The sequence below is a fragment of the Notamacropus eugenii genome, chromosome 6, assembly GCF_028372415.1.
Source record: "Notamacropus eugenii isolate mMacEug1 chromosome 6, mMacEug1.pri_v2, whole genome shotgun sequence".
Taxonomy (NCBI): Eukaryota; Metazoa; Chordata; class Mammalia; order Diprotodontia; family Macropodidae; genus Notamacropus; species Notamacropus eugenii.
Genome location: NC_092877.1, coordinates 106,138,136 through 106,162,037, shown reverse-complemented (window position 1 = coordinate 106,162,037; position 23,902 = coordinate 106,138,136). Strand labels below are relative to the sequence as shown.

The window sequence follows — 23,902 nt, the reverse complement described above, 5'->3', positions numbered from 1 at the left end:
CAAAACCTCTCTAAGGTCTATTCCACCTCTCAATCTATAGTCCAATGAACCTAATATTCTAGACCTCCCACTGACCAATGCTCCTTGCCTACAGAAAAGGAACCCTTAACGAGAAAATGTCAAGAATACAGTACAAACTTTGCCAGAATTCTGTATCTTGTAAGTTAATGTAAACCTGCAAAAACAGATTTTCTTTAGTGAGCAAATCTGCTTGGCTTTTACACCTAGAATTTGGCCTAACGCTGGGTCTCCCTGACAAACTCTGGCAACTGCGCACACGGGCACAGACTTCTCAATTCCCCAGGCTTTCTAAAGTGTAAAATTTTGCAGCGTTCCCCAGCCATAGCTAAGATTACAAACGAAACTTCTCAAGCACATCTGAATTAAATCTGGTTAGATATATCCCATGTCCTAGAACTCTATCAATGTTTCTTCTGAGAAGTCATACTCAGGAAACATACCTCTATGGTCAGTATAAAACACTAAAGTAGCTGCACTGGCGAGTGTTGTAAACACTTACCAAAATACCAGCCCTTTTGTTACTTAGAGACTAATCTTATTTTTTTTTCAAACCAGATTTCTAAACTGTTAGTCAAATAATAAAGTCCCATAGTTCATTTTGTAACCATTCTTCATTTGAATAAACAAAATAGAAAATAATTGAAAAAAAATTAAATTGGTTTAAAAGCACGCTAATGGACAAAATTACCTTACTCAAATCTGTTTCTGCACTACATTTATCAGAACCCTTGCTGGTCAATTTGCTTAATAGGTTTTCACTTTTCTCTTAAAATTTTTCTTTGGTGACAATCATTCAAAAAAAAAGCCCACATTAAACCTGCTTCCATTTTCAAAAAACAAAAATCATTAATGATCAAGTACAGGTTTGAAATTGTTTCTTCTCAATCTCTTTGCAGAAAATAAAAATAAATCATTTCTGTAAGAAGTCTATTATCATTCTCTGTTTTCACAGATAAAAAATATTTCCCATCTATTCCTCAAGAAAGCTCTGCTTTTTCATTGTAGATGCTTTAAAGAATAATGGGCATTTCTAGGAGAGGGGGGAAAGGGTCCATTCCAAAATTGTAGCCTTTTACTATATAATTTAAATCAATGACCATTTGGAGGAGACTCGATTGAGGAAGGAAATTTAGTATTTTTGGAAATCTGAATTAATATTATGTCAAGCCCTGGCAGTATTTTTATCAAATGACTATAATTAGAGATATGCAAATTTGTCTCCCTGACAAAAGCCAAGGGAAGAAAAAAAAAGCACCTAATTGGGTAATGATGTTATCTTTGTTAGGCAATATTAAAAACATACATGTGGTTCAATACTTTTAAACAAGAAATATCATTATCTTTAACAGAACTCAAGAAACATTTCTCTAACCAATCTGGTGTCTTGCGTTTATCCTTCATTCTCAAAGAGGATCATGACATCAAGATGATGACATAACTTGCAGTTGACTTTGATTTGAGTGAGGGAGGGCTGTGCAAGGTCACCAACCTCACTTTCTTCTCCTGAGCCATCTGGGTCCAGTGGCCTGATATTCATCAGGATGACTGGATGACCCAGGATGCAGTATGAGACCCCAGCCCTTTCAGGCCAAGGTCTTATCACATTCTTACTTTGAGTGAGATATACACATTCAATGAATGCAGGTTTCTTTAAGTAGCTACTCAAGGGATAAAATAAATATCAAACTGGAAGGGGAAGATCCTCAGGGTTCCTGGGTGAAAGAGAAACAATTCCTACTGAGTAATTACATTCACTCTGTGCTAGGTGGGTGGGGACTTGTCAGGTCTATGAGCTCCACAGTAAATCTGGGGTCTAGATTGATCAATCAATTACGACTTTTCGGCAATAATGATAATAATAACTTTGAGACTTGCCAAAAGCATTGCCTACCATAACCCTCTGAAGTAGGAACCATTATTATTATACCCTCTAAAATAAGAAAACTGAGGCCCAAGGTCATACAGATGATAACTATCTGGGGGCAGAATTCCAACTCATTACTTCCTGACTCTTCATCATTAACCCTCCTTCCCTTATGCACCGGACGCTGGGGCTACAAATAAAAAAGTCAAATATCCCTGCCCTCAAAAGGCTTCTATTTTGCTACGTGTGTCTAATATATTCACTGATAAATAAACACAGGAGATACACAAAATACATAGAAAGTGATAGGGGAGGGTAACAACTAGGGGAATCCAGAAAGGTCTCTTGAGCAAAAAATATGGCCTTGAAGAGGAGGAGGAGTTTCAAAAAAAAAAAAAATGGAGGTGACATGAGAATATTCCAAGTAAAATAGTAACCCTGTTTGGGGAGTTAATGCACAACCATCCTGGAAAAGACAGGCTGGGGCAAGATTATGGAAGACCTTTAAATGCCAAAAGAGAACATGCATTTTATCCAGAGCCAACCAGGGCCTACAGACAAGGTGACAGATGATTATCGCAAGCTTTGAAAGTTAATGCCAGGCAGTCTGAAGAACTGTGTGTGAGGGAGGCTGGTTGCTTTCCTTCACTGTTTAACATTTTATCATTTTCAAATTCCCATCTATCGTTTCTTCCTGAATAGCTTCTTTAATATATAGACCACTGTCACCGATTAAGTTTTCAAGATGGCGCAGAGGGATAGTCTGGGCTCAATCCTGTGACCCTGAGGAAGGCCCTTAGACCTACTGCCTCCCCAAGAGAGACTCAACTGCCTCAACTGGACAAAAAAGAGGAAACTGAACTAAACAATCTCTAAATGCCCCTTCATTATAGAAATTTCATTCAGTTCCAGAAGGAACTGGCTTTTAACTGAATTTGGCACAGTAAAGTCTATCAAGCCACCCCCGCACCTTCAACTCAATCTATGACTATCTGCTATCTTGAAATATGACATCTGAAGTCAGGGGGACCCACTTCTCAGGGTCAAATCTCAGTTCTTCTGCAAGCTAGCTAGGAAATTTAGACCTTCAGTTTCCTTATCAATAAATTAATCCCTTCCTAAACTCTATGAATTCTATGTGCTGTTGTTTTCAGATGAGCCTGTCATCCCTTCCCTGCTTTTAGGGATCTACAACCCTAAAACTTTATGAATTTAACAAAAAATCATAATTTTACTTTTAAATAAAAAATTTCATTGTACTCTTTTCTTTGGCTTGTATATACATATGTGTGTACATGCATACAGTATATGTGCATGTGTATATACACATATATACACACATGCATATATATATACACACACATAAATGTATACACATACACATACCTACACGTACACACTGAATCAGCTAACACAGTTTGGTCCTTCTAGTGCTAACCTTTCCTTTACTACCTCAGAGATGTTACTGGAAGATACAAAGATATGAATTAGAACAATTGTTCTAAACCTGGGATCTGCAATGTTTTAAAAATGGTTTTTGGGTAATTGTGTTTCAATATAATATTATCATCTGCAATCTTATGTATTCTGTTGTATGTGTTCAAAAACATTATCCTGAGAAAGGGTTCATAAGCTTCACCAGACTGCCAAAGGGGTCCAAGACACAAAAAAAATGTCGAAAATCTCTGGACTAAAAAATAGTGTAGATTAATGAGAGCAGGGGTAAGGGGAATGGTATATTGGAAAGATCACTGGATCCGAAGGTCTGGAACCAAATGACTCACTTTGCCACTTAACATATGGATGTGGACCCCTTCACCTTCCCCAGCCTCAGGTTATATACTTGTAAACTGGACTATACCGCAGTAATAGTCTCCTGGGTGGCCCATCTGTCTCCTGTCTCTCCAAACCATCCTTCATACATGTAACAGTCAAACTAACCTTCCTAGTGCACACATCTGGCCATGTTACCACACTCGACAAAAACGACCAGGAGCTCCCTACTGCCTATACATCTATTAAATGATCCTTTCCTTGAAGGTACCACACACCATCAGGCTTCAAGCATAGTACAGCACACATGGTACAGATGCAAAGCCAAAGGGCAACAACCACCTCCGCAGGCTGGTTCAAATCATCTGCTACACCAGCCCTGCCACCTGGTAACCAATGTGACTCTGAGCAAATCACTTCACTCTGAGCCTCAGTTTCTGCATCTGCAAATGAAGTTGTTGGACTGGACAGCTGGCCTTTAAAGACCCTCCCAGCTCTAAATCTATAACCTTACAGTTCTACCTTGCCAGCTTACTTTACATTCCTCCAAATCTTCAAATTCTCCACACTAAAGCCAACTTTAATGGCTAAAGTACTAAAACGACTTGCAAATCTCCTTCTGAACTTCCACTTCCACACGTTTGCAAAGACTGTTTCCAAAGTCTGGAACACAAAACCTGCCACATATCTGCCTCTTAAAATCCTTTCTGGTCCAAGGTAAAAACATCCTTTAATGACTTTCTACATCTAGGAATGTTAGGGGAAGGAAATGAAAGTTTCTACCCTCAATGAGCTGAGATTCTCAGGGAGCAGGGGACTGGGGAGAAGTCCATAAATAAATATAACCATGGAGCTTAAGGAGGAAAGAGCACCAACAAACTGGGGGAATTAGGAAAGACTTTGTGCTGTGACTGAGATTCTGAGAGGCAAAGGTAAGAAGGGGGCACACTCCAGGCATAGAAAAGAGAGGGGCAATTTCTAATCCATGCAACAAGTAGAAGGCCAGGCAGCTGGAACAGAAATAAGGAAGCCTGGAAAGACAGGCTGGAAGCAGATTTTTGGATGCATTAAATAAATGATGCACCTAAGAAATGGCACCTAAGAGTTTGCATTTTATCTGAAAAGGATCAGGAAAGTCCTCCCTTAGGCAAGGAAGAAACTTGGCTACCTGACCTGTGCTTTAGGATGGCTATTTTGGAAGCTTTTGGAGAATGCACTGGTCAGAGGAAATCCTGGGGAAAGGGAGCTGTTACTAAAACAGTCTGGGTAAGGTGATGTAAGTGCTTGACTTGAGTCAAAAAAAGCAATTAAAGGCGTTTGTAATAGCCCAGCTTGAACTGTGGTCGCTGTATGGGCAAGAGGACCGATAAATGGGATTTTGCAGGGCAGAATCAATAAAATTTGATAACTGACGGGGATAAAGAGGATGAAGGAGAGAGAATCATCAAGGATGAATAATTGAACCCAAATGACTGGAAGGTTAGTGGGATCCTCAACAAAAAGTAGAAGTCTGGAGAAGAGGCACATTCAGAGGTGGAAATCATTCCATTTGAGGGAATATTGCATTTGAGAAGTCAGTGGGTCATCTGAAAGAAATTGGACTACAGGAGACTGAAAAACAGGCTAGAATTTCACGGATAGCCCAGGGCTTGAGATGTGTAATACATAACATACGTGGGAGTCATTGGCCATAGGATAATAAGGACCCAAAGAAGTGGATAAGTCCTCCATTCATCTAGCAAAGCCATCTTCCTAAACACATATCTGACCATGTCACACTTCTCCTCGATAAAGTCTACTGGTTCCCTCCTGCCCTCCAGTTCAATAGAAGTCAATGGTTCCCTATCACCTCCAGGATCGATTATAAATCCTCTGCTTGGTGTTCAAAGCCCTTCATAATCAGCCCTCACTTCTATGTTTCCAATCTTACACCTTATACCTCCCCAGGTACACTCTTCCATACAGTGACATTGGCTTCTTTGCTGTTTCTCAAAAAGACACTCCATCTCCTGTTCTGGGGCATTTTCACCGACTTTCCCCCACACATGGAATGCCCTTGTTTCTTATTTCTTCTTCTTGGTTTCTTTCAAAATCCCTGACAAATTCTCACTTTCTAGAGAAAGCCTTTCCTAATACGTTCTAAGGGAAGCCTTTCCTAATCCTTCTTAATTAAAGTGTCTTCCCTTGGCTGATTATTTCCACTTTATCTTGCTTATAACTTGTGCATCATCCTTGGATGTTGTCTCTCCATTAGTGAGGTTCTCCAAGGCACAGTATGTCTTTTACCTGACACAACTCATCATTAGCCTTCTCCAAAGTGGAATCCTCTTCCTTTGTTTAATCTCTCTCTCTCTCTCTCTCTCTCTCTCTCTCTCTCTCTCTCTCTCTCTCTCACACACACACACACACACACACACACACACACACACACTACTACTTCACCCTTCAAGGTCTAGAAAGTACATTTTTTATAAAGTGAAGCAAATGCATTTGAATTTGACCTTGAGAAACCCACAGCACTGGGAGGCCCGGGCATCTATGACAGACCTGATTTGGGCATCACCGTGCCCTCTTACATTTTCATTTGCCCTCTCCCACCACTGTCTTCCTTCTGTTCTGGGTCAGTGTCACCATTAGTCATTCACAGCAGGGCAGGTGTTCAGTGATTAAAAGAGCAGTATCCTTTTTCATTCTCTCCTCTCTATTCTTTGAAGATCTTTGGTGTCCTGGGTGGCCACCTATTTGTCTGGTTATCACCAAAGTCTAACTGCCCAAGATTCTTTGTGGGAAAAGTCCTCCAGGCTCACCCTCAATCCCCCTTGAGATTGACCTTGGGATTGATTCTCCGCAACTCACTCCACTTTGCATCTGCTGCTCTGCTTGGTCTCCACTCTGCAGAATAAGATGCTCCTATACTGGGTACCCCCTCGTCCCACCCCTCAACCCTTTCCATACCCCTCTTGAGTGCGATCTTACCCCATGGTATTGTAAGCTCCTTGACAGTAGGGACTTTTTCTTATTTGTATCCTCAGAATTAGCAGCTGACCTGGCACATAGCATGCACTTAATAAATGTTTACTGAATTAAATTAAATTCTACCTTTCAAATAGAGAAAAGATTCCAGCCAGGTAGCTATGTCACTGGGACAAAAAGGAACTTGTGTGTCAAGAGCCCCAATCCTGCTACTTGGAACACTGATCAAAGTAAGGTTCTAAATAATTTAAAGCAAACATGTTGAAAAATTCCCTTTACAACAACTTTAAGAGACTTAAGAACTCTCATCAATACAATGAAAGCCTGAATTTAAGAGAATTAATGATAAAATGCTTACGTTGCCCATTCCCTCTCCCACCCCACTCCCAGAGGAGAGATAATAGATCCCAGGTACAGAATGAGACATAGTCTGACCAAGGTGGTCATTGGTTTTGCTTGATAATGACTATTTCTTACAAAAGTTTTATTTTTTCTTTTCTGTGAGGAGGGAGAACGGAGGGATTAAGATTTTTTATTCATTGAAAAAATTAAATTAAAAAACAAAAAAACTCTTTTCATGACAGGGCACACTAACTGGGTTATCATTGTGCTTAAGACTGTAAAACTCCATCCTTTGAGAGAAGAATCAAGGTCAGCTCAGCTCTCCAGCAGCAGATCCAAATCACCAGTGAGTATATGAATGAAATGCTCATTCAAGGTACTAAAGACATTGTGAACTATCGATGCTAGAGAAGCACTGAGGAGTAATGTGAATGATCCAAAAGAGAATTTCTAAAAATCATTAGCTGTTCTGTAGGGAAAAAGTCCATGTACTTCAAAGCCCAATTTCCCTTCCACCTTAATTATACTCTACCCAGAATGGTATTAAAATGAGTTTGCAAGCTTCCAGAGCCATGTCAGCAGATGTACCCACAGGAGTAGCTGGTAGGAAGCTAGGCTAAGATCAAAATAATGCCAACATATGTTAATTTAACTGGCATGGAGAATGGCAAATATGAAGAAGAGACAGAAATATGAGGCAAAGGTAAAATGAAGTTTACATACTATATTCTTAATATAACTGCTATGATATTATATAAATATATTGATATATATAAGGTACTATAACACAAAAAATCCTAAGGTCATAAATAAGCTTTATAATGTTACATATTTCTAAGTTAGTGCTGATATCTACATTATTTACATCGTCATAAAGCTACTTAATTTTTTCAAGTGTCGTAAAGAATTCAGAGTGAATAAACAGAATTCATTCATTCAACAACCATCTATTAAGTACACTCAAGGATAACACAGAGATCACTGAGAGCTGAGGAAATGTTAAATCACGGATTCCATTAAGGGACCTGATGCACTCAACAATATGATGCACTCAACAATATACATATATAACACATAAAAAGCTAAGGTTTGTGTCACATTTGTCTGATCAGTTACCTGACTCCAATACACTTCTAAAAGTCAGAAGACATATTGAATAGTTTGTCATAGCAGTTACGGTGGGGCAGAAAAATAAAGGTTCTCTCAATAACTCAGTGTTTCACAAGCCCAAGAAGAAACATAAACTCCTTGAGACAACTCCTTTCTCAACAAGAACTGTGCAGAAATCTGGAAAGCAATTTGGTTAAAAATAAATTTAAATCAACATCTTACACAAATTGCATGCTAAGTTCAAATCAGATAAATGGCTGGCATACAAAAGATCACTTTGTAAAAAAAAAAAATTAGAAAAGATCTAAGATCAGCTGGTTACTTTCCGTAACCAGAGAGACCTTCTAACAGTGTGATGGTCCTTGGTTGCGAAAGAAGACCATGCCATCAGAGGAATGATGACATGACTTACGCTTGACTTTGTTTTAAGTGAGGGGGGGCTGTGCAGGTCACCAGCCTCACTTCTCCTCCAGATATTCATCAGGATGGCTGAAGATGACCCAGGATGAGGCAATTGGGGTTAAGTGACTTGCCCAAGATCACACAGCTATTGAGTGTCAAGTGTCTGAGGTGAGCTTTGAACTCAGGTCCTCCTGACTCCTGCACTGGTGCTCTATCCACTGTACCCCCTAGCTGCCCCAACCTTCTAACAAAACAAGGGTAAAAGGGGATCACAATTAATAAGACAGGTCATCTTAATTACATGAAATTGAAAAGCTCTGGCACAAAGTCAATGCATCTAGCATAGCAAAGAGAATTGTTGACTGGGGAAAATTATTTGTATAAAATATTTAATAAGAGCTCTATCTAAAATATAAAGGGAATTAGTACAAATACTTAGGACTTAAGAGCCAATTTGCAGTGAATTTATAGGGCCAAGGTACATGAACAAATACTTAAAGGAAAAAAAGCAATCTAACAAACGTATGAAAAAGATGACCACATCATAATATATGAAATGCAAATCAAAATATCTCTAAGGTTTCACCTTGAACTTAGCAAATTAAACAGACAAAAGACAGAGGAATAGTTAATGTCAAAGGGGCTACAAGAAGTCACACATAGAAATACACATAGTAATATATAAAATAATAATGAAACTGAACTGTCCCAACTATTTAAGAACAATTTGGAATTATATGCTTTTTAAAGTGTCTAAAAATGTCCATATCTTTTGATCCAAAGGTCCTAATCCTAAGGCTTAGAACCCCAAAGTTAAATACAGAAAAAAATCCCACATGTACAAAAATATTCACAGCAACATTTTTATGGTAATAGAGAACAGGGTTCAAAGTAGGTACCCATCTATTGCAGAATGGCCAAATGCTATATGAATGTAAGGGAATTGTGGAACACAACACAAAATTAAAATATACTGCCACACATAACAAATACCAAATAATCTAAACTCAGAGAATCATAGGAAGACTTATATAAACCGATACAGTGAATCAAACAGAAACCAGGAAAACAACATTCATGACAACAATGTAAATGGAAAGAATAATACAATGCAAGAAAACACTGTGAAATTATGCAAGCTTGGTGCCTGGAAAAAAAAGAGTTGAGAAAATGCACTTCATTCCAGAAGTGGTGGACTATGGATATACGATATTGGATATACTATCGGATATGATTGATGTTGCCGAACTGATTATTTTCTCCATTTTAAAAATTAAAGTCTTTGTATAAGCCATGGCTCGTAGAGTAGACAAGAAAGAATATATTCAGAAATGAATGATATTTAACATCAAAACACATCAGCAATTTTTTAAAAATCAGGATTCTCTAGGATCTGACTCCACACTATTCATCTCTCGATTTCTCACTAGTCTCACTTGACCCATTCTTTATTTTCTGACTAGTTCCAAGTAGAGGTTCATCCCTTTCCTCCCACACACACTTGTCTTTCCTCTATCCAAATTCTTCAGGCATCAATTCCGATTACACTTCTTCCCTCAGACTTTACTTATAATCACCACCTCAGCCTCTCCCTCTTCTATTTCTCCATGATTCATTCCAAAGTAGTTGCCATCCCCTAAACAATACCGCCCCCACTCTGCTACTTCTGGACCTTAGCTCACACTATTCCCCTATTTCTAGAGCACAGTCACCTGCCTCCTCATCTCTGGGCCATCCTCTCCATTATGACCTACTGACATACTATCCTTCCTTTAAGGCCCAACTGCCATGTTACACCCCCCATTCCAACTCCAGACCCAATGAAATCTTCTTCTTTAATCCCACGGAATCACAGCATCTCAGTGTCAGAAGGGCCCTCAGGGACAACCCAGGGCAGAGGTTCTGAAACTTTTTTGCATCAAGGCTCCCCTTTAACACTTGGGTGAAGTCTTCTCAAAATATTTTTTCATGCATAAACTACATAAGAAACCAATTAGATTGAAATAATTTTTTCCCATTCAAATCCACAGACTACCGTCCCCCAGAAATCTCTCTACATGCTCCATCACCAGATCTATGAATCCTACAGTAAGAACCTCTTATCTAATCCAACCCTCAGCAGAACAAGAATTCCCTCTGTAACACAGAGGCCAGTCTCTGCTTGAAAATCTCTGTTGAGGAAGGGAAGCCAACAACTTCCCCCCAAGCAGCCCAATCCACTATGAGATAACTCTTAAGTGTTAAAAAGTTATTCTGCATATTGAGCCTTTCCAAAGAGCCATCAATAACTGAACTGAAATCCTTTCCTTCTTTCAAGGCCTCGAATGGGCACCTTTGCTTCCATGAGGTCCTCCCTGGTCCCCACAGCCCTTTTGGAATGCCTTATGCTACTTTGCTTAATGTTTCCTTCTCACTAAGAGTCTACCTTGTGTTACAGCTCTGTGTTAATACCTCTTCTGCTCCAGATCGTAAACTCCCTGAGAGGAGGGACCATGTAACTTTCCATCTATTGAACACTGCACAGTTATCAGGCACTCAATAAAAGCTTGTCCAAAAAAAAAAAAAAGAAAAAAGAAGCCTGTTCCGAGTTTTTTTAAAGTTCCATCCTTTACTTCTGGTCCCAACTCCCAGCTCCACTGGGCTCTCCCTAACTCTCCATATCCCTCTCTCATACATTCTTATGTGTACAAATCTTATCAATGCCATGAGATTATAAATTCCTTGAGAGTAGGGATTGTGTACCTCCCCCAGGTACTACACAATACATCACACAACACAGGCAATGAGGAAAAGCTCCCATTTTGAGTAGGACTTTCCTGATCACAAGGTGCTTCCCTCACATAAACATCTCTAAGATGGAGGGGGGAGGCTGAGGGTGGTGGTGTGACCCCTAATGTTATAAATGAGGAAACAGAAGTTCACAAAGAAAAAGGTACAGTAGACAAGAAAGAATATATTCAGAAATGGATTATATTTAATATCAAAACACATCAGCAACTTTTTTGGTGACCCAAGGTCAGAAAGCTAAGAAGCCTCAGAGCCTGAACCCAAACACAACGTTTTCTTTGAATTCCTAGTTCAGTACTCTCTATCATTCCATAAACCACTTAGCTAGTGAAGAAAGAAAAGTACCTCCTTGTGACATCTCTTCTACCCGAACGGTTGCCATTGTATTTTAATGAGGATTTCAAAATAAAAAATTCTGCCTTAGGGATTATTCTCTAGTCCAATCCCCCACCTCATTTTATAGATGAGGATGCATGACAGTAATTTTGGGACTCAAGTCACACAGTGGGTTACAACCAAAACAGGTCTTCTATCTTACTCCAATTTTTCCTTTCCTATTTTATTTGATAGAATTACTTCCTCCATTTACATATCTACGCATCAGCTGCTTTTTTATATTCCTCCAGGTCCTTAAGTGGTAACCTGTGCAGTCCATGGTAGTAATCATCTGGTAATAACAACAATAATCCTACCGCCCAGTCCTTTGGGCTTCTCTGGTTTATGGGCTCCTCAGCCAGAGGGGACTGCCTTTTGCTTTTCTTTAATAATCTCAGCACTTAGCACAGTGCCTGGTTCTTAATAAACATTTATTAACTGACTGACTAGTGGCCAACGTACTGGTGAGGAGCTGAACAGATGAAGGCTGTGATAAGGTAACATTTATATACAGCTTTAGAAGTTTTGCAAACTGTTTTACATATTATCTCATTTAATTCTCAGGACAGTCTTGAGGAGACTGCTACTACCCTCCTCACTTTCACAGACAAGGAAACAAGCAGAGTGGCTAAGTGATTTGCCCTAGGTCACAAGGCTTGCAAGTGTGCAAGGCAGGACTTTCCCTGCCCACCTCCCCACCTGACCTTCTGTCTCTGAAGTCTCTCCAGAACAAAAGCTCACAGGGCCACAGCCTCGGAGGGCCAAGGTCATCTCTATGTCAGAGAAAGGCGCTGGTGCAGGACAGAGGAGGTCAGGTCTGAACTGCTGAGAAAGGATAATCACAGCGTAGAGATCCGAGACCTTCTGAAGCCTTCAAGTACGTTATGAGAGAAAGTATCCAAATAAGTTCATCATGTTCAAATAACCAGGGAAAGACCCAAGAATGAACCTGAACTGAGAAGGGGGTTTCCTTTCTGTGACCTCTGGGACAGTGCTGCTGGTGCTGAGCTCAGTGAACAAGGAAGAGCCAAGATGTGCAAATTAAAGCCTGAAAAGAGAATCAAGGGACCTGTCCAGTTCACAAATGGAGCAAATTGTACTGGAGTTGCACTGGACAGCGTTCCCTTACTGGCCCCTTTCTGCCCAGGTAACAGTGGTCAGACCTTGGGCTTCTCACTTATTTCTGTCTATTTTGAGGCTGGAGGCCCTGATTTTCCCTTTTGGCCAAGGTGCTTGTGTTCCTCATGCCTTAGAATCCCTACCTGCTTTTGCTCCAGTTAGTGCAATTTTCACCAAACTCCCTGCCCCTCTCCCCAATTATTTTGTGTTTACTTTGCATAAATTCTGTTTACTTATATGGTGTAGATGTTATTTTCCACTCCCAACAGAATGTAAGTATCCCGAGTGCAGGAACTGCTTCTCTTTATTTCTTCTGTCTTGGACCAGAAGCATATGTAGCATACAATAAATGCTTAATAAATGTTGAATTACCGAAAGAACTGGGTATCCTTGAGCTGATCTACTTACTGAGTCAAGGTTAAGAATCTACTGTCCTATGGCTAGCTAATGGCAGCTCAAAGGAAGGAAGAAAATCCTTTCATCACTGCCACTCCCTGCTCCTTCTGCCCAACTCACCTCAGCCTGTTCTCCTACCCTTGCCCCAAAAGCCCTTACCCACTCTGCTCCATGAAACTTGCTCTCCTTTTCCACGGTGTCCTTTGGACCCTCCCTTCACGAGACAACAAAATATCCTTCACATGAGACCCTTTTCTCTCACTCTCCTTCTATCTCCTCATAATCAAGGACATCCCCAGACAAGCTCTCCTATCTTGGTTGTTTCTTCTCCTGCCACCACCACAGGCCAACCCTGAAGGTCACTGCTTGTCTCCATCTTTCCCTCTCTCCAATCCATCCCATACAGCTACAAAAGTGAGAGTTCCAAATTCCTAATATACAACCATTCCAACTATGCCCCTTCCCTGCTCAAGACCACAGGATCACAGATTTAGGGCTGGAAGGGGCATTAACCCTTCAGACATCAGCCTCCAACCTCTCTTTCCAGACTGATCTCCCATGATGCTTACACTCTACCCTGCTTGCTGATTCCCATCTACACACTCGATCTCTTATCTACCTCTCCATGCCCCTGAAATACCTTCTTGCTCACTACCATACAACATCCTTAGCCTTCTTCAGAGAATAACTCAAATGCTACACATACTACCTACAGCAGAACTTTCTGATGCCCCCATCCTTTACTATTTCCCCATCCCACTCTGGAAATTCTTCTGTAATTCCTCTGAATTGATTTGGCTTCGTTCTGGAGATAGATGTTTCTCCAATACTCCTGCCACAGTATTCCCCTCATCCTTTTCCCCTTTCCCCACAAAGCTAAGCTCCTTGAGTACAGACTATTACATTTTTGTCTATATATCTGTCCCCAGGGTTTCTGGCATACAAGAGATGTCTGAAAAATGCTTATGATTGTATACATTTTATATATATTTTATCTGAATACTTTAGGTTCCCCCCAGTAGATTGTAAACACATTGAGGACAGGAAATGCTTTGGTTTGGTTTTGTATCACGTTCCTGACACAAATTGATATTGCTCAATATCAATTCACATTAAGTGAATCTTAAGTCCCTTAAGATTAAAACACTTTCCTCACAACAACCCTGAAAGGTATGCATGCCAAGAATTATCATCCCTATTTTACAGATAAGGAAACTGAGTCGGAGAGCCTAGGTGATTTGTCTGTCATTTTGCAACTCCCAAACCCAGGTCCTCTTAGCTTCAACACCAAAATCCTTCTTATCCATAATGACCACATTACATACCCTCTCCTTGTATTCCCTGTATTCTAGCAATCAAAAATGTATTAATATATCCCTCCAGGTTCCGTTTCTTTTTCCCTTCTACCACCTAGTACAGCTATGCAACGTTGGGTCCCTTAACCTCTGGGCTTTCAATCTCAGGCTGTAAAATAAGGACAATTGACACCATTCCCATCAAAACGGAGGGGAATGGACAGGATGAACTTCTGAGCTCTCTTGCACAGGTCAATCTCACTTATAAACACAGGACCCTAAGATCCCCACATTCTATGCTGCTTGCCTCTATTGCCAAAGTGAGTAGCTCATTAGGATTTATGAGAAATATTTCACCACAAAACCATTTATGACTCTCAAGATAAAAGGAAAAAATGATTACTATCATTTTCAAATAGTCTGGAAATTATTTGGAGAATGACTAGAAGGGATCATCAAATCCATTCCTCCTGGCTTTGGCTAGGGCCTCACTCATGATTCCAGAGCTGGTAAGAGCCTGAAGAGATGACCCTGGAAAGTACTTTGTTTTCCAGTCCTTATGGCACACTTCTCCTTGTCTTAACTTTAATTTCTTCAGGTTATTTATATCTTTCTCTTCTTGTTTCAGCGCTCTTCTGTCTCATAGACTTTCACATGTCTGAAACATGAAACTCATTCCCATCACCTCAATCCAAACTTTTTCCTTTACAGGCCCCAGAAACGCAATTCATAGGATCATAGGACTTTAAGGCTCATTTGGTATCAGGCTCTTAACTTTTATTTTTAATAATGGTCCCCTTTGGACTCCTTTGCAAGTCTGGCCACACTCTTCTCAGACTATTTTTTTTTCCAGGTAAAGGTTAGTGAAAAATGTGATTTCCCTCTATACGTCCAATTTTTGTCCTCCTGAAATCTACCCAAGGATCTCTAGTTAAGGTCCCCAGAACTATACTCTGAATTTAGAGAGGAAAATCTCATAAAAGTAACTAAGTGGCAAGCCCTCCAACTTTAGACTATAAATCCAGTGATTTTTCCCTCTCTATACCACAGGGCTGCCTCGTTTCCTCCTTGCACCATATTGCAACTTTCCCAAAATGCCAAATTTACTTCGAATCCAAACTGTGCAGAAAACCTTTAAAAAGAGGGGAGGGGGATGAACATTGCCTAATGTACAATACTATTTCTTGCTGTTATTTCATGGTATTTAAGTCTCCGTAGCTTTTTCCTGACCCCTAATCATACCCTAAGGCTATCTTTTGTTTCCTCCCTCTCCACTCTTGTCCCTCAGCCATTTCTGCACTCCATTTCACAGCTTCAAGTATCTATGCAAATGATTCAAGTCTGAATCTTCCATCCCCCAAATCTCTCTTCTGAAAGTCCTAAGGACCAGTCTACAGAACATCATCTCCCTGTGGATACTCCTAGCACACTACAAACTCAACACATCCTACACTGGGCTTTTTACCCTTTTTTCCCCTTAAAACTCATTCTGGCATCCCTGTTTCCCTCTGTGCCCACACTATTCACTCGTTATTCCTTAACTAAAAAGCCTGATGCTTATGCCTGTCTTTACCAAGTCCTGTGGATTCCAGGAGACATTCTTCCTTTTAGACCACTGCAATTAGGTTCTCCTAGTGGTTTTTCTAACCCTACTATCGCCTGGCCTGCCCACCCCATTCTTCACACCTTTGCCAAGAAAATCTAAATGCAACATGTCCTTCTCTGGCTTCTTGGAAACTTCCAGCTGCTCTTGCCCAAATATCTGTTATCCTGAGCACTGCACCTAGCCCAGATTAAGTGCTTGTTGACTAAATCTGGTCATTTTATAAAATGAAAGATTTTGATTTCTAAGGTGACTTCCATCTCCGCAGTCTTTGTCACACTGACCTCTCGTTGGCTTGTGGCCAGTCATGTTTCCCAGATCTTTTACTACCATGCTGCTATAAAGACAGATTCTGTTAAAGTTTAACATTATTTATATGGTATATTTACCCCTAAATAAAAACTTCACTGACTTCAATAAATCAATATGACTTTATTTACTTGTTCGTTTGTTTACTAGACATCCTTCTATTTCCCAGGCACCGTGCCAGGGTCCTAGAGAAACAGACAAAACGAAAAGATTCCCTGCCCTCAAGAATCTTACCTTCCTCTTGGGGTAGACCACATGTACATGTGTATACAAAATGGAAACAAATTAAATACAAGGTGATTTTGTCAGGGAGACACCAGCAGCCTTGGGGGGATAAAGGGTTCATGTGAATAAGAGAGGGTGTTTGAGCTAAAGCTTTTCAAAGACTAAGGATTCTATCATGGGTTTCACATATGGAAGAACAGGTTCTGCATAAGGAGCAGCAAAAGAACCTTTAAAGGTTTTACCCCAGTATGGGAGGGAAGGGGAGCAATATTTAATAAGCCTGGAGAAAGGTACATTGAACCCACATGTACAAGAATATTTATAGCAGCTCTCTTTGTGGTGGCCAAGAACTGGAAATCAAGGGGATGTCCATCAATTGAGGAATGGCTGAACAAGTTGTGGTATATGAATGTAATGAAATACTATTGTGCTACGAGAAACGATGAACAAGGAGAGTTCAGAAAAACCTGGAAAGACTTCCATGAACTGATGCTGAGCGAAACGAACAGAGCCAGGAGAACACTGTACACAGGAACAGCCACAGTGTATTTGATCCCAGAGGCGATAGTGAGCCACTGAAGTTTATTTTATTTAGTAGAGGGAGTAACAGAAGACCTTTGCTTGAGGAACATCATTTTTGGTGGCTAGCTAGTGGATGGGTTAGAATAGGAAGAGATTAGTCAGGAAGCCCAATCAGGAGGTGATGACAATGGTCCAGGCAAGAAACGATGTGAACTGGAACACTAGACTGGTCCAGGTGGTGCAGGACTGGCAGGAAGAGGAGAGATGTGACTTAAGTCCAGGCTGCCATCTGGGTGCTCTGTCATCACCTCAAATTCAACACCAGAAATGGACGGGGCCTTGCCGGCCATCCAGACCAACATGGCTTCCCCTCCTGAGGAATCTATGACACTCTACGTCTCATCCAACCAGGCAGGGGCATTTTTCACTTTTCCTTTCTTTCTGATCCCACTACTGACTTGGTCACCACATTTCCTGACCTTCCTCCTTTCTAGACTGGAAGTCAAATGGTCTGGTTTCTCAACCCAGCTCCATGACTAATAAATTGTGTTTGAACAAATCATTTCACCAAGAGATTTAGACAAGATGGACCCTGGGTCCCCTTTCTATTCTAATATTCTCTAATTTTATTCTCCAATTCTCAACACCCTTGAGGGCTGGCAGGGCATTTACTGACAGTTGGCAGTTTCTGTGAAACTTGGAATGATTAGGAGACAAGGCTTGGAAATATGCCAGGTATGTTACCAATCCTACAGCATAAATGATCCTACCCTATCCTTCCCAACTCCCCACAGAAGCCAGCAGAGAGGTACCCCTCAATCAACAAGCACTGATCCCCAACAAAGAAACACAGCTTCACTCTGTTCACCAAAATCTGGTAATGGTAAATCTGTGTTCTCCCTATCGTGACTCTTAAGTCAGAGATTTTCACCTCTTGGCTCTCTCAAAAAAGTTTGGACAAAATGAAAGCTATCAAATTTATAAGTGTTTGAGTGCCTCCTTGCTTGAGTGATATTCAGCTCTTCATGGCCTCATGGGCTTGTCCATGGGGGTTTTTTCTTGGCAAAGATACTGGAGTAGTTTGTCATTTCCTTTTCCAGCATGATCATATTTTACAGATGGGGAGCTGAAGTAAATAGGGTTCTAAGTCACTTGCCCAGGGTCACATAGCTAGTAAGGACAGATTTGAACTCAGATGTTCCTGACTCCAGACCTGGTTCTCAATCCACTGTACCACCTTTGAGTGCCTGCTAGTATGAAGGAAAAGAAATCAGATCATTATCATAGATTTAGAGCTGAAAGGAATCTGAGAGGTCATCTAGCTCAACTCAACCTTTTACAGTTGAGGAAACTGAGCCCTATAAAGGTTAAGTGACTTGGTCAAGGTCACCTAGCTAAGATTATAGAATTAAGAGTCTTTTAAAAGGCACCTTGAATCAATTTGGTCCAGTTCCCTCAGTTTATATATGAAAACTAAGTCCCTAAAAGATTAAGTAACTTGCCCAAGATCACAGAGTTGGGATTTGAACCCAGAACTTTGGGCTCCAAAGCCTCTCCTTTTTCCGCACAAGTGAGAAATAGTGCACTACAGTGGAAAGAAAACTGACTGAATGTGAGTCAGAAGATCTGTCATCTTTCCAATGTGATTCTTGGGGAAGTTTCTTTGGGTATTAGCTTACCTACAAAATGAAAAGATTGAACTAAATTACCTCTAAGGTCTGGTTCCAGCTCTAAATCTAAGTACTTTTTAAATATATGCCATATTGCTTATGAAAAAGTCTGAAGACAATCATCTACTTGCCAACTCCACTTACTTATCAAGATGGTTTCACCTTTCAAGACTCCTTTCCCTCCCATTTCTCTGCCAAGATTTCTGGTGTTGGCCATTAAAACCATTTAAACCATAGTTATATTTTTAAACCATCTGAGAACACATTTGAAACAGATCTGCATTATAAAATAGCTCATCTTCCTTCAAATCCCATTTTTTTTTAGTAGTTAAAAAACTTGGAAAGTGGAAAGAATGCTAAATTTAGAATTAGAAGGACCTAGATTAAAATCCAGGCTTTGTAATGTAGTGCCAGTATGACCTTGGGGGAGGTGCTACCCTTCTGAGCCTCAGTTTCCCAATCTGTATTACGGGAGTATTGGACTAGATACCTTGGAGGCCCCTTCCAGCTATATATAAATCTATTATCCTATGAATACAATAAGTCAGTCACCAATTCTCAATCAATAAATTCTAAAAATTAAACTGAAATTATTTTGGAGAATGCTGAAGAACTGCTAACTGCTCTAAAAAGGATTAAGGAAGGCAGAGAAGTCAATGTCTCGGCCACTGTCCTTGCAGCATTTTTCACAACTGAAGCCTAGTTCTAAGCTGGTGGTGAGAATTCTTTTCAGGATATTAGAGCTCATTTCCTTGTATCCTTTAATCAGCTGGAAGAGACTTGAGGAAATGAGTCAAAATCCTGAAAGAAATTTCTAACTGCAACGAACAAAAAAATAAATCCCTCACAACAACATCTGTAAGTCTATGGCTTTAGAAGGGAAGCACAGAATCCATGATAGCAGCTCTCATGAGAATTAGCTTTCAGGGAAGGAAGGTTACAACTGATAACGCCCCCCCATTAACCCTTTCCCATCTATCACATCTTATAACCTTCATCAAAGCTAGTAAAGGTCCCTTCTTATATATAAGGCATTATATATCAGTAATACTTTGATTTTTTTTTATTTTACTCTTTAAAAAGCTCTAGGAATATATCTTTACAAGCATTACAAGAAAAAGAATAGCCAAAATCCTTAATTTTTTTTTAAATGAGGGGAAGGAGATAGCTAATATCAGGTTAGCATTTATACTTAATGTACTTAACATGTTCTAGAGATGGGGAAACTCAGGCTGAGATTGGACTGCTAGGAAGGAAGAATTCGAACTCATCTTTTCCCAACTCCAAGTTCAACATTCTAACCACTTTTCCAGGTTGCTGCCTCAGATGACTTGTGGTTTCTCAGAGGTAGTAGGAACTTCTGGCTGAGTTCTACCAGTGCAGGTAAACTAAGTCCTCTGAAACAGCCTTTGAGAGCTACAGAGAGCTCTGGGGGATAGTGATACAGCCTAGGTCAGAGAAAGAACTTGAACCCAAGACTTCCTGCTTCTGCCTCTGCACTAAATTTTGAAAAAATATACTAGAGCAAAATGGGAATCATTCCCTTGGAGGCTTCCATGATCATTTCTGAGTGCTGCATCTGAATTTAGACAGCAATTGAACCCAAAGACTTTTCCCCCACCCACCTTTTATATATCACTTAAATGCACAAAGGAAAATGCTATTTAAAAGACTCCCTTTAGGGGATACTTTTCAGAAGGAAGAGGCTCTTTTTGGAATGTAAATTATGTTTTGTCGTAAAAGTGGGTACACCCCAAGAGTTAAGAACTACTTTGTTTTGTTTTAAATTTCTAAGAAAACTTCTAAGAAATGTACCCTCCCATTTTCTGGGAGGGAATTATGTTGTTTTGGGAATTATGTTAGGCACAAATATAAAATTGGGCAAAATGAAATTTAAGGCAAAGGTAGACCGACAGACTTTAGTTCGAATATAACAAACACTGTATCCAAATCTAATGCAAGAAGAATTTTAGGATCCAGTATATGTAAGGAACAAAGCTGGGCTGAAATGACAAAAAGCCCCTGACCTCAAGAAACATATTCTAATTGGAATGCAAGAGATTCTAAGGAAAAGAATGGGGGAGTAGAAAGGGAGAGGTGTAGAATGGAGTTAGGTAAACTGTCTTCCTTTTTCATATCCATCATGTTTTCAGCAGTCCCAGAATATCTTCTGTCCTCTGTCTCTGGATGGTTCTTGCCCAACACCGCAGCAGCGGCAGGAAGAGGGACCTTATGATTCACTGCTGCTGCTGGCAGTTTCATCCTGCTTCTGACATTAATTCGGGTAGAAAGCTGCATCAATGCACACACACACACAGAGACAGAGACACACACACACACACACACACACACACACACACACACACACACACACACACACACACACACACACACACACACTTTTCTTACCACCTAAAGGAAAGAACACCAGGAGATCCAACCCTGCAGGGAGAGAGGCTGGAGTAGAGTTGGGAGTCTGAGGCACCAGGTAAAAAATTGGGGGGGGGGGGCCTCTGTATACATCAAGTGTATCAGAGGACATACATTAGTTCTGAGCCCAGGTGACGAAGAGAGGCTGGAAAAAAAAATTCGCTATGCAAAAAAGTATATTGAAAGAGGCAAAGTATCAAGCAGGAGAGGAAATTGACTTCACAGAGGACCCCAAATAGACACTGTTCTGGCTTGGCTGGCTGTCAGCAGAGCTCTGCTGAGATCTAGCTGTCCTCTCCAAGGGCACCGAGGGGGCTCAACTGCTAAGGCTAGATGCTCCGAATGCGTCAGGGAACCCAGTCCGGCGTTTCCATCCCAGTCCAGATGAGGACAAGAGTCCGGAGCGCCGAGGTCTCTCCTCCCCCCACAGGAAAAGCTTTACAATGCCGAAAAACAAACATCTGAGCGGGCACGCTAAGCTTTTACAAGTTGCAGGGAAACTCCGACCCAGTGCCTCTGGTGTTTTCATTCATTCCCACAATAGCGAGTAAATGGCTGAATTCCCTTTTCCTGACCTCAGTCAGATCGGAGGGGGCAGCAAAGCTTTCCATTCACCCTCACACACTAAAAGCCCACGTTTAGCTCTTTTATTTTCATCTTTCAGGTTGCACAAAGGGAATGGAAGCAAAACTCCCTCCTCTCCCGGGAGGTGGTGGAATATAGGTGAGGAATGCCTCATTTATCACGGTCAGGAATGGTCAACATATGTTACTTAGCTGTTACCTTCTTTGTTGGAGAAGGAATGGGTTTTTTTGAGCATTTTTTTAAAGGACACTCTTAAGAACTAGGGTCCTAAGGACCATTTACCACCAGACGGCCACCCAATGCGGGGAGAGGCAGGGAGAGGATGGTGCAGATTAGCAGGCGCTCCATAGATATTTGCAGCATCGAGGGATCAAGGTTCCCTCCAAGTTCCAAACCGCTGCCTGTCGGTGCATGGGGACTTTCCTAGAATCCGCCTTTAATACTAGATCAAAATGTGCTTTTTGGCGTCTCCTCCTACTATCCCACTTGCTGCGCGCCAGTTTCCCTCTTGGGAATCCCTAGATATCCTAAGAATCCAGGGGGCCGAGGAGGCACCGGCCGCAGGTCCCTCCCGCAGCCCAGCGCCGGTGCCTCGTCCTTCCACTGGGAGCGCGCGCCGCTTTAAGTTGGGGAGCGCACCGGGTAAATGGCTCAGCGCCTTCCCTCCTCCCGCGCGGGAGCCAAAGCGCAGGACCCAGCGGCCCCCTCCCACCGCGTCTGGAAGGAGGAAAGGCGGGAGGGATGAATGAGCCTTGCAGCCACCCCAGCAAGGAAGTGGGACGGGATTATTATTATTTTTAAGTCTGCAGCCTCCTTTATGGACACCTCTGGCCGCAGGATGTGCAGCCCCAGACCCGCACGCTGCGGGTTCCCAAGGTTAAACACCAAAGGAGCGTGCAGTTCATTTCCAAAGGCCAGAAGAGGGGGACGGTCCGGAGGTACGCCGGCCACCGCGGTGGGTGACTGCAGGAACCAAAGGGTCTGCCTCAGTCCGTCCCCTGTCCTTCCACACCCGCGTTCCCCCGGCACAAAGGGTGCCCGAGGCTTTGCACAGCAGGCAGAGGCGGCTGGAGGCCAGGAAAGAGCCCAGGAGGGCCAACTTTCCCTTTCCACCGAGCCCAGAACCTGCTGGACTCGGACGCGCCGGCCGCAGACAACTTTCAACAAAAGGAAGCTGCGGCCGAACGCCTTCCAACGTGGAGAGCTCCAGTTTCACGATCCATCCCCCGGCCCTCCGCACCCACGAGCTCCACACAAAAGAAATCCAAAGGCACCCCCGCGTCCGTCCCCCGCAGCCCCCTCTGGCCCAGACTCACTCCCGGTGGCTCCCTCTCAGCTCCACCCGGCCCAAACGCTTTGTTTCTGCCCAAGGGAGCAGGTACACCCTCCTAAGCGCAAGTAAAAGGCTCGGGAAACCCAAAGGGAAGTCTCATGCGTGCCTACCCCTCCAGAGCCCTCCGGACCCGGGGCGCACGAGAACCGCCAGGACCTTCACACGCTCCCCCGGAGCACAGGTTTTGCAAGGTGGATAACATTCCCAGGAAAAATAAGAGGGGGCAGAAGGTGCGTGTAGGTAGCAGCTAACCCACCTGTCTGAAAGCTCAGCAGAATCAGGAGACCCAGCAAATCCCAGGCACCAGGAGCCCCGCTCATCCTGCAGCTGCTCGGGGTCGGAGCTCAGCTCCGCGGTCCTCCTGCAGTCCAAATGCACCCAGCGCGGCACACCAGCGAAGCCCCCGGAGCTGGGAGCCGGGCGAGCAGAGGATAGCCAAGGAGAGCAGCCCCTCCTCCAGCGCCCTCCCCCTGCGCGGCGGCCACGCCCCTCCTGGCTCCCCTCCTCTCCCTCTCCCTCTCTCTCTTCCTCTGGCTCTCTCCCACTTCTAACCCCTGCCAGCCCCCCGCTCGGCTCCCTCTCTCTAGACGTGCGCACTCCCGATCCGGGAGGAGGTCACGATTGGACACCTTCTCCCGCCCCCTTCCAGTCCTCCGGAGCCGCCTTCACCTTTCCTCGGCTGGGCTGTGGTCTGGACGCCGGAGGTGTTTACCGGACTAGGACTGCCTTGCCCGAGTGCTTGGTGAAGCCATTGCCCTGCCCGGCACC

At 42.3% G+C, this 23,902-nt stretch overlaps 1 protein-coding gene across 2 annotated transcripts in view; it reads right to left on the bottom strand.

Moving 5' to 3' along the window:
* The window catches only part of KIT (KIT proto-oncogene, receptor tyrosine kinase), a 98,940-nt gene extending 75,357 nt beyond the window's left edge, over positions 1-23,583 (bottom strand). For both annotated transcript variants that reach the window (XM_072620793.1, XM_072620794.1), the window contains exon 1: positions 23,391-23,583. In XM_072620793.1, the coding sequence (XP_072476894.1) occupies positions 23,391-23,454 (64 nt within the window). In that variant the 5' untranslated portion in view covers positions 23,455-23,583. The remainder of the gene's footprint in view (positions 1-23,390) is intronic.
* Positions 23,584-23,902: the final 319 nt, after the last annotated feature.